At 43.6% G+C, this 16,549-nt stretch overlaps 1 protein-coding gene and 1 long non-coding RNA gene across 2 annotated transcripts; one reads left to right on the top strand and one right to left on the bottom strand.

Annotated features, from left to right (window-relative positions):
* Positions 1 to 785: 785 nt before the first annotated feature.
* LOC148152462 (uncharacterized) lies at positions 786 to 2,468 on the bottom strand. Its single transcript, XR_015762100.1, has 2 exons — positions 1,976 to 2,468; positions 786 to 1,831 (listed from the first exon to the last, which is right to left on the bottom strand). It is a non-coding gene; the product is annotated as an uncharacterized LOC148152462 (long non-coding RNA).
* phyh (phytanoyl-CoA 2-hydroxylase) lies at positions 1,593 to 15,335 on the top strand. Its single transcript, XM_014975105.2, has 9 exons — positions 1,593 to 1,749; positions 2,670 to 2,725; positions 2,968 to 3,078; positions 4,124 to 4,292; positions 5,713 to 5,794; positions 5,896 to 6,077; positions 6,156 to 6,305; positions 7,249 to 7,380; positions 14,897 to 15,335. Exons 1-9 carry the CDS (start codon positions 1,684 to 1,686, stop codon positions 14,948 to 14,950), a joined length of 1,002 nt encoding a protein of 333 aa, XP_014830591.2. The 5' UTR covers positions 1,593 to 1,683; the 3' UTR covers positions 14,951 to 15,335.
* Positions 15,336 to 16,549: the final 1,214 nt, after the last annotated feature.

Raw genomic sequence — 16,549 nt, forward strand, 5'->3', positions numbered from 1 at the left:
AATAAAAGCGGTTTCTGCGTTTCCGGTCAAAGTGTTCGCATTAAAACGCCAATGCTAAAACTAAAGCGAAGAGGGCGGAAAAGTTTAACTGTCAAATTCAAGGAGAAAGCTGTTGCGCTAAGAAAAACAGAGGTCAGACTGAAGAATATAGATATAGTAATATCATACATATGAGTCTAAAACGTAGCACTTGGCACCAGAGCACAGGACATGTTTAGCATAAAACAAATACAGCACGCTAGAAACCCCCTTACAGACTGTAAAGCATGAAGATGCTTTACAGTTTGTAAACCTGCTCGTTTGTTGCAGCAGGGCATGGTCAGCTTATCCACCATGACAAGGTGTAAAAATAAAATAAAAACGAAAGTTGAAGTACAACAGGACCCTGTGACATGGTAATGACCCAAAACACACTGACTTCGCTGAACCATTGCAGGGCAGGAGTGGCCACAATCCCAAAACGTTTGCTAACATGGAAAGCATAAAACATTTTTCATTTATTAGGCAAGTTTTCTTGCTTTCTTTCATGGTAAAGACTGCAAACTTCCAGTGAAGATTTATTTACCTGGGCTAAAATGAAGTGTTTTTGAAGCAACACATTGTTTTTGCATTTTTATTAAATCGTTTGTGGCCCACAGCTACTGTTCATTTGACAGCTTTGGTCCCTTTGGCAAAACGTTTGGGCGCCTCCTTTATTCAACCAAAGAAGATTAGATCCTTTTTAAGGTGTCTGGATTTTCTATGGAAATAAGTTTAATCGTTATAGTTTATCTGTAGTTAAATCATTTTCTTTTTCAGATACATGTAAGAGATTAGACTGTCCTATGTTACAACCCCTTCATGACATTTTTCATTTAGGTCTCAGTGTTTTACAAATATAATTATAAGTCACAATATGATTTCAAAAACTACTTCACTACTATCAAAACCATTTGATAGTTTTTGATAGTAGTCATACTATTTGATACTATTTCATGATGTTTGATCATATAAAAAACTTTTATATTCGGTCTAATATTGTTAATTTGATTATACATTTTCATTATTGTTACTCTTTACCGCACTTCGAAAGTGGCTTGGAAGTTCATTGTGTTGTGGCACCCCCTGCTGGGCAAATTATTTTTTAACAGTTTCTCGTATAAAATGCGTAATTTCTATTTTATTCAGTGTATACAAATTATGAAAAATAGTTTGGAATAAAATTCTCAACCAATCACATTTTTGACCACTATCTCTGCTCTATGTTTACGCGTTTGTCTGTGTAAATAAAAAACTGTTTTCCTTCTCAAAAACTAATCATAAGCTGATAAAACTCACGACATCGTTGAGTAGTTGAAGTTAGTAATGTATAGCTTGTATTAGACTTTAATAAGGTCTATTTCAGCAACATAAATTATTTGGCAGTGACCATTCATTTGGAAACATATATGTTGTTATAACTACTGCATAAAACTCATACGTGCCTTCATGTCCCTTCCATTTGTGCTTACGTATTTGCCTTAAATTTGACATTCGATGTAAAAGTGTTTCCTAACAGCGACCCAAAGTCCACCTTTAACAACTCTGCAGCGACCGTTACGTAACGTCAGTCCATACGTATGATGTTATTTCCCCCAGTACAACCAGCGTATAGGAAACCTTTGTCCGTCGGTCCCTGAGAGCGGACGGCTGCTAGCGGGGAAGATGTCTCGGGCTGCGGAAAGACTCCGGACGGTGATCCATCACCTGGACGGAGCTACGGCTTCGATCGTATCCTTTCGTTCTGTTGAGACATCCGAATGTTCTTGAACGTGTTCCGGGAGGAGGACATGCTGCAGAGCTCCCATAGCGGCTGAAACACAGGCAGAGGTCAGGGCTAGACGTTAGCAGTTTCTATGTGTTTTAAAATCGTCCGTCTGGTTTAAAAGAGCGCCACAATTCGGCTGTTTTAGGAGGATTTTATTTATAATGTATTGATTCCGGCAGTTCTGCTGACCTGGTTCTGTTGCGTCTTTCGTTAAAGTTGTGGACCATCGCATATGTATCGTTCAAATTCGTCCTTAATTTTCGCAAATACATTGAATTCAATGGTATTCAATTTTGACTCCGGGGTTCCCCAAGGCTCCATCTTGAGTCCGTTTCAGTTTTATTCTCCTTTAACAGGCTCAATTTTCAGAAAACCTAAAGGCCATCTGCAGAACGGCCTTTCGCTGTTTTGCAGATGATACGTTCTGCTTGTATGAAAGTTTCATGACTGTCATGACATGCTAATCCAAGCAGCAGACTCTGTTCCGCAGTAACTTTATCCTGGATGACATCATCAGTTGTTGGCAAACACAACTAAAGCAAATACACTGCATTTGCTTTTGTTCTTTAAATCTGTCTGGCTGTATGGTTAGAAAATCAGGCAGAGAAATGTTGGAGTACAGGATACAAAGGGTGGAAGAGAGAGTTTGAACTTCCTCCTTCTCTCTCTACTCTTTGGTCCTGCTCTGCATCCATGAAGCCTCCCTTCAAACTGGGTCATGAAACAGGACATTATCCACAAAGAAATCAATCAAAGAAATCAATGGACCAGACAAAGTCCAAACCTCAGATTGAATTAAATGCTGTTATACAACAGTTAAGAATATGAAAGAACCTGCACAAATATTGTCTTCGTATCTAGTTTTTCCTTAACTGACTTTCAGAGAGCCTCCCCAACATCCGCTCAGACCCTCACCTACAGCCCCCCTCAGAAACTGAGGTAGGAGGAAGCACCTTGCTGCTCTCTCACCTTTGACCCAGTTTGTTGTGTTCAGTTTCCCTTTTTGCAAGAACTTTTGCACAAAGTCCATTAAAAAAAAAGTATGATTTTTCCAACCTAACATCCTGGAAACATTTCTTCATCTTAAACACAAACAGCTCATCTGCTTTCTGACTAACAGATGTAGCCATTTAAAGTAACTTTGTTTCAAATCTAATTTGTGTCATCCTGTTCTTGCACAGATACTCATTTGATACAGGCATACTGACGCCAGAGCAGCGGCTCTTCTACGAGAAAAATGGCTTCCTCCTCATCAAGAACCTGGTGTCTGAGACGGACATCGACAGATTCAGGTACAGTTGAGTTTCTACAGTTCCAAACATAATCACACCCCATTCTTTTCAAACCCACACAGCTGAGTCTTTCATTTTTATGTGATGAATGAATTAAGAAACACATTTATTGATCTTGAGCCTCCACTGATTCAGTACTGCCCAGCTGTCATTACCACTGTTGGTCTGTTGCCTCTTTAAAGCCCGTTCTTCATCCAGCTCTTCTCCAGTCCATCCTGGTCCAATTTGTCACCTTTTGCAGATCTTGCACCTGTTTTTCGTAACCACGTTATGGATTGGTAAAAGTCGGGTATTGCGCCTAAACAATTTGATTGGCAGTAGCCTGCATTTATTGACCGCCGGTCATTGCATCAGTAAAGTTCTTATAAACTCCTTGAACAACCACCATTTTTGACCTGCAATGACACCGTAGCAGTTGGTGAATTGGCAAACTGCAAATCGATAATCCCATGGTCAAACCTTTAGGTCCAAGACTTTTTCATCAGTTGTGGCAGGAGAACGCATTCAGTGTCAACTGGATAGGGCAACGAACAAATATACCACAAGATTTCAGAGAAACTGGTCGCCCAATGGTGTAGATGCAACCAGGCTTCTTAGCGCTTACAGTACAATGTAGACACATCCATGTAGGCTACAACTGAACAAGATGTTACCCGGCCGGAAAAAAACTTGACAACATTTGCCTGTTCTTTGCAAAATAGCTAAAAGTCGGTCAGATTGGATGGGAAGACATACATTTCTAACTTTGCTACAAATTCTCAATCAGATTGTGGTATGGAATTTGATTAGGCAACTGAAACACTTGAAAATGCTTTAATTTAGCCACACATCTGTACCTCTCGCTGTACATTGGACTTTCATTATTCCCAATAAGAAATATAGAAGTTTGTGGTTGTAAAACAAAAAAAGCTACAAGTCACTCAAACTACATACTATTTATTGCTTTAAGGATAGTAAATGCATTTAGTTAATTCCAGGAGTAGTTCAGAGTTTAAATCCTCGTCACAATCAGGCGTCGGACTTCTTTAATTTGGATCTTCTTTAGGAAGGAGTTCGAACGGATCTGTCGGCAGGAAGTCAAAGTGCCGGGCCTGATCGTGATGAGGGACGTGGCGATCGCCAAGTCGGAGTTTGTTCCGGATCAGAGAGCCGTGTCCAAACTCCAGGACTTCCAGGAAGACCCCGAGCTGTTCCGTTACTGTGCCTTACCTCAGGTACGGCCCTGAAGTCTGCAGTGTACGTTTAGAAGATGTTCTTCCAGGTGTCTTGTTAGTGATGTAATAATGACTGAATGGACTTTGAACCCAGCAGGACTCCATAACGCCAGAGATGACCCAGGTCGTCTTACATAAACAGCATGTGGTCACATTGAGGTTATCTACAGGATAAACTCTGGAGTTTAATTTGCCTTTCCCTCGAATAAACTAAGGGAAATACAGGGCAGTGCAAAAATGTTGAAGTTTTTCATACATTTTTTTTTGTAAAAGACCAGGATACACTTGTGCATAATTGTGAAGCAGAAGCAAAAAAAGAAAACATCTTAATATAAATAAACTACCAGTAATTAATGCTGCAAAGAATAGAATGTAAAATGTAACACCGAACACCTTCACTTTCAAACATGGTAGTGTCAGCATCATGCTGAACAGGAAACGTAGTTTGGAGTTTGGAAATAAAAACTGTTGGATTCTAATGAATCTAAACAAGTTGTGATGTTGGGCTTTCAAATGTAGAGCTTAAAATTACTCAACACATCACAATTTTACCATGTAGAATCATTTCAAAAGTGTATTTTACATGATCAAAACACAAATAAAGAGGTGAAGAAAAAGGGATTACGCTGTCCTTTCAAAATAAAAGTCAGCTGGAGAATGTTTTCTGTCCCAATTTAAAGGAGTATTTTATAATCAAAATACTTTAATCTAAGTATAGCAGGATTTTATAATCGCTCATTGTAATAAATACGTTTGTCTGTTTCCTGTTTAGACAGGAAACCATTTAAGCTGATTTAGTGACCGACTTTATGCAGTTGTTCAAATTCACGTGTCTGAGTCCAAATCTTAAAGATACTCCTCAAAATCAACAACTCTGTCATTTATAGAGTAGAATTTTCTCAGACGTACTAGAGGACCTAAATAGGATAAACAGGGATGATGGTGGCCTCTCAAAGTAAAGTTCAAAGAAAATCAACTATATAATTTGGAGCCTAGTTTTCTTTTCTTTGTTGTTCAGTTGCTATAAAGGTAAATTAGGATTCCAGATGGGCTTTAAAGGCCCACGCTGCTACGTTTCTGATCTAAACCAGACATTAAAATGGAGCTGAACAACATTAAGCTCCAAGTAGCAGACACCAAAGTTTTTAGGGAATTTTTCTGACCTGGTCTATGTGCTCTAATGAGGGTGGAACAGAAACAGTGGAAGAAATGGATTCTCATGTGGATGAGTGTTTGTTACACCCTGAAATGATCTATGTTTTCAATAAAAAGGCAATCAGGATAGTCTGTGTTTTTTTAAAACAAACAAACAAAAAAACAAATGTAATATATTTTCTTGCTTAAAAAAAAATCCGCAACATCTTAGTTTGTTTTTTGCTTAAAAACACCATTGAGCCCATCTGGTGTCTCTCTGCGGCAGATCCTGAAGTATGTGGAGTGTTTCACCGGACCCAACATCATGGCCATGCACACCATGCTGATCAACAAACCTCCTGATGCAGGTGATGCAATCACCCCTCCACTACCGTGCTTTAGCGCTAGCATTCGCCTAGCCTGGCTGTGAACCTCATCCTGACAGCTGCTGCTGCTCGTGTCGTTCCAGGCAAGAAGACGTCTCGCCACCCGATGCACCAGGATCTGCACTACTTCCCTTTCCGGCCGACAGACCGCATCGTCTGCGCCTGGACCGCCATGGAGCGAGTGACCAGGCAGAACGGCTGCCTCGTGGTCCTGCCCGGAACACACAAGGGTACACTAAAGGAGCACGACTACCCCGACTGGGAGGTAACGCACCTGGAGCCGACCTCGGAGCCCCGCTGGGAACTTCTGTAAATGTGCTTCACCAGGGCTCTGTGTTCTCAGGGCGGGGTGAACAAAATGTACCACGGGGTGCGGGACTACGACCCCAACCACCCCAGGCTGTACGTGGAGATGGAAAAGGGCGACACGGTGTTCTTCCATCCCCTCCTCATCCACGGCTCCGGCATGAACCAGACGCAGGGCTTCCGCAAGGTACCGAGTGTGTCGGGAAAGCCGGTCCTGATCACAGAGGTGCCGGTGTTTGGGGCAGATTTCCAGCCTCAAAGAATGTTGTTAGATACGGTGCATTCACGGGTCAGAAAGAGATTGGAAATTTGAGGCTCATCAAGCTGAAAACAGGTGACTTTCCAGTCCTCCTAAGTATCCAACAATAAACTTAATCTATTCATCTTTTTTTAGAGGTAAATAAAAGATACTGAGATTGTACTGGACACATGTTTATTATTTTGAATCAGTTTGTGTCTTTTGAAGGCAGGTGGCAGCACTTTATTCTTCAAACACATGATGCATGCAGGGACTTATTTTTCATTCAGAAAACTGTAAAAATAACTTAAATATCTGCAGCATTATTCCTACATAACAGAGTACAAATAACCTCAAGGTGTTGAAAACTATTCTAAATGATCATCATTTAATAATGGAAAATGTTGTGAAGACGAGACATTTCTCTTTTAACCACCACACTCTGCTAATGAATTTATTTATTTTTTCATTTATTACTTTTTTCATTGTAGATAAATGTAAACATTACATTATAGTGGAAAAATAGTCATGAAAAGTTGAGATTCAGACCTGATGGATGCAACCGGGTTATTGCACCATTTTTGAACTGTCAATTTTATTTCTTTTTATCTATTTACATATATGTTGTTGACAAAGTGTGCAGGATACATAAAAATGTATGTAGAAAAAGCATAGAAATAATTCTTTACTGTCTACATTTTTTTATAGCAATTCTATTTTGTCCCATTTTGGTTTTGATAACCAGGACAGGTACAATCTAGAGCTGGAAAAATATTCATAGGTAAAGTTAGGATTTTTTAAAATGCAGTTGGAAACATTAGAGCGGGTCTACAATACGAAAGAGGACAGTTTCTGAAATATGTGTGTGTGTGTGTGTGTGTGTGTTTCCCAGGCCATCTCTTGCCACTATGCCAGCGGTGATTGCTACTACATCGATGTGAGGGGAACCACGCAGGAAAACATCGAGAACGAGGTGAAAGATATCGCGCTGAAGAAATACGGGATGAACGAACTGGCCTTCAAGGTTAGACATCCAAGCTCCACCTCTGTGTTGGTCTCATACTTTTTCATTACTGTTTACATTTAATCTTAACCGGCCGTCTCACAAAACACCTGAGCCCACTCATTAGCATCAATGCCTCCCTGATGGGCTTCGAAGTTTATCCCTGCAAGTGCATTCCTAAACTCTTAACCCAGTGAGACGCCTGACGGGATTCCTTTATATCTGGATAATGCAGAATCAAGAACGATGTTTTTAGCCAGGCAATGTCCCTGAATCCGACCGCTTCCATGTGCATTTATAATATCGCTCATCGCTAATTTCTGAACCTCGGAGGCCTTAATCTGCACTGGAGCATCATCTGTTTATGGATATCACAGCCTCATGACTATATTTTGACCTTGTCAGGACTGACAGCATGATTATCTGATGTGTTATTGCTTACAAGAAAGAATAGTGCAAGAAATTAAAAACAGAAGCATTATTTCAATCTGGAAAGACTCAGACGAAGAAAAAGGAACAATTAAAAGATTTAATGACAGCAATGAATAACAGTTCTTTGGCGCTCGGGCCCCGGCAGCTGATCTGAGCCGAGATTTGATGTGAACTCGATGAACATCCCGATAACCGATTAGGGATGCTCTCCCCCGGGGCCCGACACTGGTGGTGGAGGTCTGGAAAGAGTGCCATCCTGGAGCCAAAGGATGAGGGTGGAGAAGGGGAGGTGGTGGGTTGAACGCAGCTGGGAAGCGGCCGATGACTTGGGTGTGGATCCTTTTATGCTGAACTTGATTGATGATTGGACACGTCAGGTGAGGTCCAGCGCTGAGGTCGGAGATGAGCATGACGCCGATGGACGAACGGAGGGGATGGAGTCTTCCAGTTTGAATTTTCGCTATTAGCTCCATTTCAATCTGGAAAGACTCAGACGAAGAAAAAGGAACAATTAAAAGATTTAATGACAGCAATGAATAACAGTTCTTTGGCGCTCGGGCCCCGGCAGCTGATCTGAGCCGAGATTTGATGTGAACTCGATGAACATCCCGATAACCGATTAGGGATGCTCTCCCCCCAAAAAGGGGCTGAGGCCGGGGCCGAGGCCCGAAGAAAAGGGGGACCTAAAACTTGTGAGCTGCCTTGAGGGTGCGGAGAGAAACATCACAGTACTGGTAGTCGCCAAACGAGTGCAGAAGTCTAGAAGGTGTTAAGGAAGAAAATATCTAAATTGGATAACTTTGGAAAAAGTTTGGCTCCCTCTTCCTCTGGATCCCAGGTCCTCTCGGCGGGCCATGTGTAGCCACAAGGAAAACAATGCGTGTTGACGTCACAGAATTACAGAGTTTAATCCAATATAAGACAATGCACAGAAACTACCGAACAACGGAGACATACATTCATTTACCTGACATAAATGGAAAGAAGAAGAAAAGCAAAGACATCTTTGGAGAGTTGCCAGAGCAAATCTAATGTGTTACTTCTGTGTAGAAAGTTTTATCTCCTTTAATTTATTCAAATAAGGCGTATCTTTGCTCATCCAATCCAGGAGCCATCTCTGGCCCCTTATCTGAAGCCTAAAACCCCTGCAGTTTACGGCCTTTCACAAATGGGCGCGAAAAGCCGGAACCTCCCCTGTACTGCTCTCCACACAGACAAAAGGCAGTTCAAACGATCCTAGCAAACCATCCGCTGCAGCCACAGGCAAAACAAAGGTCAACAGGCCAGAATAAGTCACTGATTTAAAACCACAATTTAGGCCATTTGAGTCAAGACATGCTCAGTTTTAAAATTAGCTTATTTTAAATTTATTTTCTTAACAAAGGTGAGAAGCTGGTAGGAGGAATCAAATTTGATTGCTAGAGGGGTTTTCATGATATCATGAAGCCCATTCAAAGAATGAAGGCATTCTAAGAGAAAGGCTGAAAAATACCAGGCAAGAAAGTGAAGGATAGTTGAAGGCGCGGAGCCAGGCAGGAGATGGGATCAGTTTCGGGGGACACGATCATCTGGAGACAGGCTGGAGGATAGGTGCCTGCTATATGGGAGCCCTGCTGAAAATATGAGCGAAGAACAACTGAGACATGGGCCAACAATGAGAGGAAGGCTAGGACATGGGCCAGCCGTAGGGCAGGCCATGCTGGGACATGCCGAAAAACTCGGACGTAGAAATGAATGATTGAAGATTTAAAGACAAAATTAATAACGGTTCTTAGGAAATGAATGACAGTTCTTTGGCACTCGAGCCCCGGCGGAATATTTGAACTGTGATCTCGGGTGAACGCCCCCGACTCTGATTAGGGATGCTCTCCCCCCCAAAAGGGGCTGAGGCCGGGGCCGAGGCCCTAAGGTGAGAGGAGGGAAAGGGCAACTAATCCACCTGTACATACTGCTGTAAACACCGTCTTATCTGAGCTCTTCATAAGAAACATGCAAAGGTAATAAAGCGAAATAACACAGACATGAAGCAACATGGTTACATTTCTCTAAAGCAGCAACTTTGAACCTGAACGGTCAGCTGAAGCAGATCTCTGACACCAGAGCTGGGCTACTGTTAAGCTATGAGGCTTGTTGAGCTTCGTCAGGCTTCGGAAGCTAAAGCCCGAACCGTAACCTCCCCCGTTAATCTCTGACACTAACGACTTGAAAATAGAATAAATACATGTCCGTTAGAATGTTTAGATACTTAATTAGCACATTTTTACAAGAACAATGGCAGAGAATATTGCCTACTAGCATAAGCTAAAGTTAATGTTAGCCACAAAGTTTAAGTAAAACTCACTGTCGTGTCAGTGAATGTATAACTAGGCGTGCATCTTAAACATTTCTCCAGCTGACTTGTTGGGGCTTCGGATCGATGTACAACCTTGGCCAAGCACTGCAAGCACCTAGTGCAAATGATAATTGTAATGGATCTGAAACAATCGAGCCGCTCCGCCCGGAACGCGGAAACTGAGGTGCAAAGAGTCCATAGTGGGACTCTGAACCTGTGAGTTGATTTGGGGGACAGGAGGAGGAGAATGCTGAGAGGAAAGAAAAGGCACAGCATACAAGTGGTCAGCCAATAGGGATGTTGATCACGAGAAAAGGTGAGGCACTGATGGAAGGAACAGATATGAGGTGACAGATGCCACGAGGAACTTGGTGGAAGAAGGCCAGCAGTGATAAACCATAACATGATGCCAGGCTGGAGACAGAGTCAGCGGAGGAATACTCTGCGAGAGTGAGACCAGGCAGGAGGAAGCAGGACAGCTTGGTGGTTAATGTGATGGCGGGGCCAGGCAGGTGAGCATGAACAGCTTGGGGGCTACTGGGATGGAGCGGAGCCGGGCAGGTGAATGGGGGCCAGCCATGGGGATACGGGGCGGCGCGGAGCCGGGCTGGAGGGTACGGGTCAGCTTGTGGGGATGCAGAATAGCCTGAAGAAAGGCTGAACGACAGGTGCGGGCTGGAGAGGCGCCTCGCTGGACAGACAGAGGGAACAGCTGGGACATGGGCCAGCTGAGGCGGCGCGGAGCCGGCCTGGGGGGTACGGGACAGCAGAATAGCCTGGAGAAAGGCTGAACGACAGGTGCGGGCTGGAGAGGCGCCTCGCTGGATAGACAGAGGGAACAGCTGGGACATGGGCCAGCTGAGGCGGGGCGGGGCCGGGCTGGGGGGTACGGGACAGCAGAATAGCCTGGAGAAAGGCTGAATGACAGGTGCAGGCTGGAGAGGCGCCTCGCTGGATAGACAGAGGGAACAGCTGGGACATGGGCCAGCTGAGGCGGCGCGGAGCCAGCCTGGGGGGTACGGGACAGCAGAATAGCCTGGAGAAAGGCTGAATGACAGGTGCAGGCTGGAGAGGCGCCTCGCTGGATAGACAGAGGGAACAGCTGGGACATGGGCCAGCTGAGGCGGCGCGGAGCCAGCCTGGGGGGCACGGGACAGCAGAATAGCCTGGAGAAAGGCTGAATGACAGGTGCGGGCTGGAGAGGCGCCTCGCTGGATAGACAGAGGGAACAGCTGGGACATGGGCCAGCTGAGGCGGCGCGGAGCCGGCCTGGGGGGTATGGGGCAGCAGAATAGCCTGGAGAAAGGCTGAATGACAGGTGCGGGCTGGAGAGGTGCCTCGCTGGATAGACAGAAGGAACAGCTGGGACATGGGCCAGCTGAGGCGGCGCGGAGCCAGCCTGGGGGTACGGGTCAGCTTGAGGGAGTGACTGAGAAGGCACAGAGCTAGTCAGGAGGGTGAAGGCCAGCTGGGTGTTACAGACTGGAAAGAAACCTTAAATTAAGGGTGTAAAGGACAGAGGGGAAAGATATGCGAAATATTGACAGGATAACATTCACTTGCATGAGGTTGACCAACCACCACCAGAGAATTGCGCAGTGCTCGTCTGGCACTGGATGTTAGCGTAAGGCCAAGAGAGTACCTCGAGACTGGTGAACGTAGTCGAACATAGACTTTTTTTTTTTTTTTTTTTTTTCTCTCCCCTCAAGGTTGCATGCATGCTGGGCTTGGAACTACGATGAGCATGAAGAAAAAGCCGAGACTCAGAATGGGGATGAAAACTGAGGAAATATACAGGCAGGATGAGATTAAGCTTGAAATGGGTGACTTGTCTAATAGCAGGACTGGACACAGCACAGGCAGGGAGATAGCTTATCGGCAATGGTGTTAAAATGACCAGATGCAACACGCAGGTATGCTAAATTAAATGGTGGCGATAGAAGACATGAGACAGATGGTGGAGGATTGGCTTATAGTTAAAACACAACTTATAGTGAGCGATGATCGGGATCGCTTGCTGACATTACTCTCCGGAAACAGGTTAGACAGTGAAACGAGTTAGAAAATGCTGAGGACTTGAGCTGCTGAAATGGATGATGCAAGCGAGAATTCATGGCTTGTTTAATTGATAAGGTCTGGAACGATTGTACCGAGATTGTCATGGAGGGATTTAAGTCAACTTCACGATCTGTGGCCAGCAACTGAACAGCGTGTGATGCCTCACAACTGAGGCAAAACTCCTAATTACTGGATGATTAATACGTACTCGTGCAGAGACAATTGGCAATATGACTTGAATTATGACACAGTCAAAGACAGCATAGTCTTCGGTTGACAAGTTGGCTGATAATGGAGCTGAAATAAAAAATGCGGTAGCCGACACACCCGAGACAATGGGCTGCATGGCTCTCAGTAGCTGAGTGCGCATACGAGTGCTGATATATGAATGAGTAATCCCTCTAGGCTGCCCCGACTCCAGACGAGTTTAACATGAGGGCATTGGCTTATGGGGGCAGAAGGTACACTGCAGTAAAACTACCCATACGAGGACATTTCCAAAGCGTTCAATAACGAGGGTCCTACACTCTTTAGAACATATCAGCGGGCTACAGGCCACTAGTCGACGAGCTGAAGGTGCTACATTGTATAAACTTTCATTATTATTTAACGTTGCCTGCCTCCAACGCTTGCTCGACTCAGTCGGTTAATTGAGGAAACTGTGCAAAGCTCTGCGAATTGCTGGTTGCTGCCATAATTCGAACACACACGGAGCTGAGACAGCAGCAGCAGGTCTCTTTAGCTGTCGCACGGGAGTAAACCCGGTGAAGAATCTTAGAGCTCGAATGGCGTTTTAAAGCGCCTCCCCAAACACGACAAATCGATTCTTCAACATGCAGTTAAAAGCTCTCGAGAATATTGGGCGCAGCCTGAGTGGCCTACGAGTTCGGGAGAGAATAGGCTAATTGAAATGCAGTTCGTAATAATGCGAATGAGACATGAGAATGCTACGTCTTACCCCGACAGCCCGAGATGGGCGTAGAGAGGGAAATCCGGAAAGGTGCTGACCATGGCGGCATGCGGAAGAGAGAGAAGCTGTTGACGTGGCTGACCCATCGCGTGGCAACGGTGTGAAGACGATGCGAGAGCGGTGGTGGAGAAATGGAGGGAGAATGGATGGTGAGCTGGGAGAAAAAGGTGACGTGGATCGGTGCAGCGAGACCTTGGCGGGCGAAGGAAGACGGCCTTGCTGCTTCCGTCGGATCCTCTCTTCGTTTCTGTCGTCTTTTACGTGGCATATTTTAACAGGCTGTCTCCTCCACGTAGAGCTCCGCAGTTAGCTAGCTGGACTCACTGACTGTGCGGGAAGCAATTGCGTCGTGCGTCATGGCAAAAGTTAAAAGGTAACGAGGTGACGGGGCTTATTATGACGTTTTTCGAAGGTGGGACGAGGAGTACGGGAAACCCCAGATAGGTGAGAGATAGGCGGGTGAGCCTGCTTGAAATAATCGAGGCTGAGGTCGGGAGAAACATCTCTTGCAACAGAGGAGCGTCTGAGGGGAAAAGAAAAGGCCAACGCAGGATGAGAGGTAGAAGGACGGAGAATCACGAAGCTGTGGAGAAGATGAGACGTGCTGGCTGAGGAGCTGTGGCGAGCAGATGAACGGATTGAACGCAGCTGGGAAGCGGCCGATGACTTGGGTGTGGATCCTTTTATGCTGAACTTGATTGATGATTGGACACGTCAGGTGAGGTCCAGCGCTGAGGTCGGAGATGAGCATGACGCCGATGGACGAACGGAGGGGATGGAGTCTTCCAGTTTGAATTTTCGCTATTAGCTCCATGTGTCTATATGCATCATCAGCTGCATATATGTTGAGAGCATCAAAAACGTGTGTTCGGACTCCTGCAGAAGACTTTTCACTGCACTGTCTGGGAATAATACTAACACTCATTGAACTATTGCATATGTTCTCATATTAAAGCAGAATTTTGTGCTTTAGATCTGATTTTATTTGATAGACCAACACACAGTAACACCTGGTTGTGAAAAGAAAAAAAAAAGGATCTTTCAAAAATGTTTCAGAAATAAGTCAGAAGTCTTTTCCTGTTGATACTGTAAATAAAACCCATTGTGTTCAACTGACTCCAAAAATCATTTAATTTATAACATTTTCATCTCTATGGTGAAACATGGTGGTGGCAGAATCATGATATGGGGACGCTTTTCATTAGCTGATTTCAATAATGCCTGGATCCTTTTCATTATATCTCCCAACTTTGGACTACTTTGTGTTTGGCCCCTTCACAGGGAGATATGTTGGCCACTGTTGTTTTCTTGCTGTGTTTAGCGCTAATGTTGTCTGGAGGCTTTATGCTAGGTCCCATACTCCATGTTTAGCGCCACCTACAGGTCTGGAGGATGTTCAGTTTGTAATGTTTTAGCTGTATAACCAAATGTGACGGAGAAGAACATCAAATTTAATGTCACTCCACACAAAAGACTCCAATTTTGGCCATTCTTGTTTTCTTTCTGCATTTATCTTTAACGTCGTCTGGAGGCTGTATGCTAGCTCCCACACTCACGTTTGAACGTTTGCCGTTTTTTGTTTTTTTTTGTGTGTGTGTTTGGAAAAGCATCAACATTGCAATAGGTGTCATTTTATCTCCGACTTTTCAGTAAAACCTCAGGTGTTGACAGCAGTCAGGTGGACAACATGGGATTGGAATATACCAGAAATAGTAGTGAACTGGGTTTGTGTGCTTTGTCCATAGGACATGTGGGCCTTCAGGGGTCGCCTGGTGCAGGGAGAGAGGACTTCACTCTGAGGACTCATCGACTGCTGAAGAGAAGAAAAAAAAAAGAAGAAAAAAACTAATGACTAAGCTCTTTCACCATAATTGAAAGGAAAGGAACATTATTCAAACAGATTGTAAGTTAAGATTATCATGAGTAAATCATTAGAAATGTCATGTATGTAAGAGAGGGGGGTGGAAATGAAGGTACGATGGATGAAGAAACAATGAAATCAACGTTGAAATGACTGTAGCATTTTACGCCAGCAGAGGCCTTGATCTTCCTTAGAGCATTTTTACTAACATGCTAACTGTGATTTTTAAGGTTTTAATGCTATTTTAAGAGTCTGAGTATTTTTTTAACCTTATAAACAATAAAATAATTTATGGTGACTAATAAATTCAGCAATGACTGGAATCAGTTTTGTTTTCTTCAGAATATGACTGCAACATCACAAAAGCCAACATTTACATCATTAAATCAGACACACTACACATGCCAATGATTTATTGAACTAAATTCATCTCATAAAGTAAGAAAATGTGGGTTTGGTTGGATTAGTTTGTTGTAAAAATGCTCCTGGCCAATAAATCTGGTACAGTGGAAAGTCTGTTCATTCCCCTTTAAAAGGTCCCACACTTGTAAGGAGAATGCATGTGGGACGGTACGGAAACCCGGAAAGGCAAATTATTTATTTATTTTACAAAAGACCCATTCTCACTTAGTTTGACCAAATTTTCTTTTACTTATAACTTTAAAGGTATCACCAATTAAAACAAAAAAGTTTCAAAGCTTTTTGCTTCACTTTTGACATAATTGAACTTTTTTGTCCTGGAAGCAAAAGTAGTTACAAAATCTGATCAACTGTGCCGACTATAAACTAACATCTTTGCCCTATTTCTGTAAAAAAAAAGTGTTAAGTGTTTTTCTTGTAATACATCTAATTCTACCACTAGAGGAGCTGGAGTTAAACCACAGCATTGATATTCAAGAGCCTGGTTTCCAAGGACCGCTGTCCCAAAATGTTCCATGTGGGAAAAAAAAATTATAATCTGGATTTTTCTAAAACAAAATGCAGATAACATTCAAACAGCAAGAAAACAGATTGCCAGACTTAAAAAGTATAAAAAGGATATCTTGCCGGGCTTCCGTACAAAACAATGAAAACCTTGCCATATCGACTCTGAAAATGCCAATCTTAAGTCAAGTATTTGCATTCAGAAAAAATAAAAGATCCACACAATGCTCACTGTTTTCTTACACAAGGCTTTGAATCCAGCTTCATCGATGGCTTTAATCACTACCAGACTTTACGGTCTGCTCCAGTTTTTGTCTGGGCAGAGCGCCGAGTCATCGTTGCCCAGTTTCCTTCACCAGAGAAACATTTCAGATCCGATCAGATCTGAGGCGGAAAACTACAGAGACCAATTTACTTTGCACCTCCAGTTCAGCAGTTTCCAATCTGCTGAAGGCTTAAACAAAGGCGAGAGGCACATGGTGTCTAGGTAAAAGAATGATCGCTTATATCTGGAATGATAATGATAATGAAGGCCTTCAGTGCTGCAAAAAGATGTTGCCACCTGCAGCTAATCTGCCTGGAAGGAAAACTTACATAAAGCATGTCACTCTGT

This window comes from Poecilia mexicana, unplaced genomic scaffold, assembly GCF_051168715.1.
Source record: "Poecilia mexicana isolate PSO_F unplaced genomic scaffold, ASM5116871v1 scaffold_23, whole genome shotgun sequence".
In the NCBI taxonomy this organism is placed as follows: Eukaryota; Metazoa; Chordata; class Actinopteri; order Cyprinodontiformes; family Poeciliidae; genus Poecilia; species Poecilia mexicana.

What these genes read in the sequence shown, in the direction of transcription:
- phyh (XM_014975105.2), top strand. Translation starts at nt 1,684, where the DNA reads ATGTCTCGGGCTGCGGAAAGACTCCGGACGGTGATCCATCACCTGGAC. An exon ending in ACGGAGCTACGGCTTCGATC is followed by an intron (nt 1,750 to 2,669) that starts GTATCCTTTCGT and finishes ACTGACTTTCAG; the next exon opens with AGAGCCTCCCCAACATCCGC. An exon ending in CAACAAACCTCCTGATGCAG is followed by an intron (nt 5,795 to 5,895) that starts GTGATGCAATCA and finishes GTGTCGTTCCAG; the next exon opens with GCAAGAAGACGTCTCGCCAC.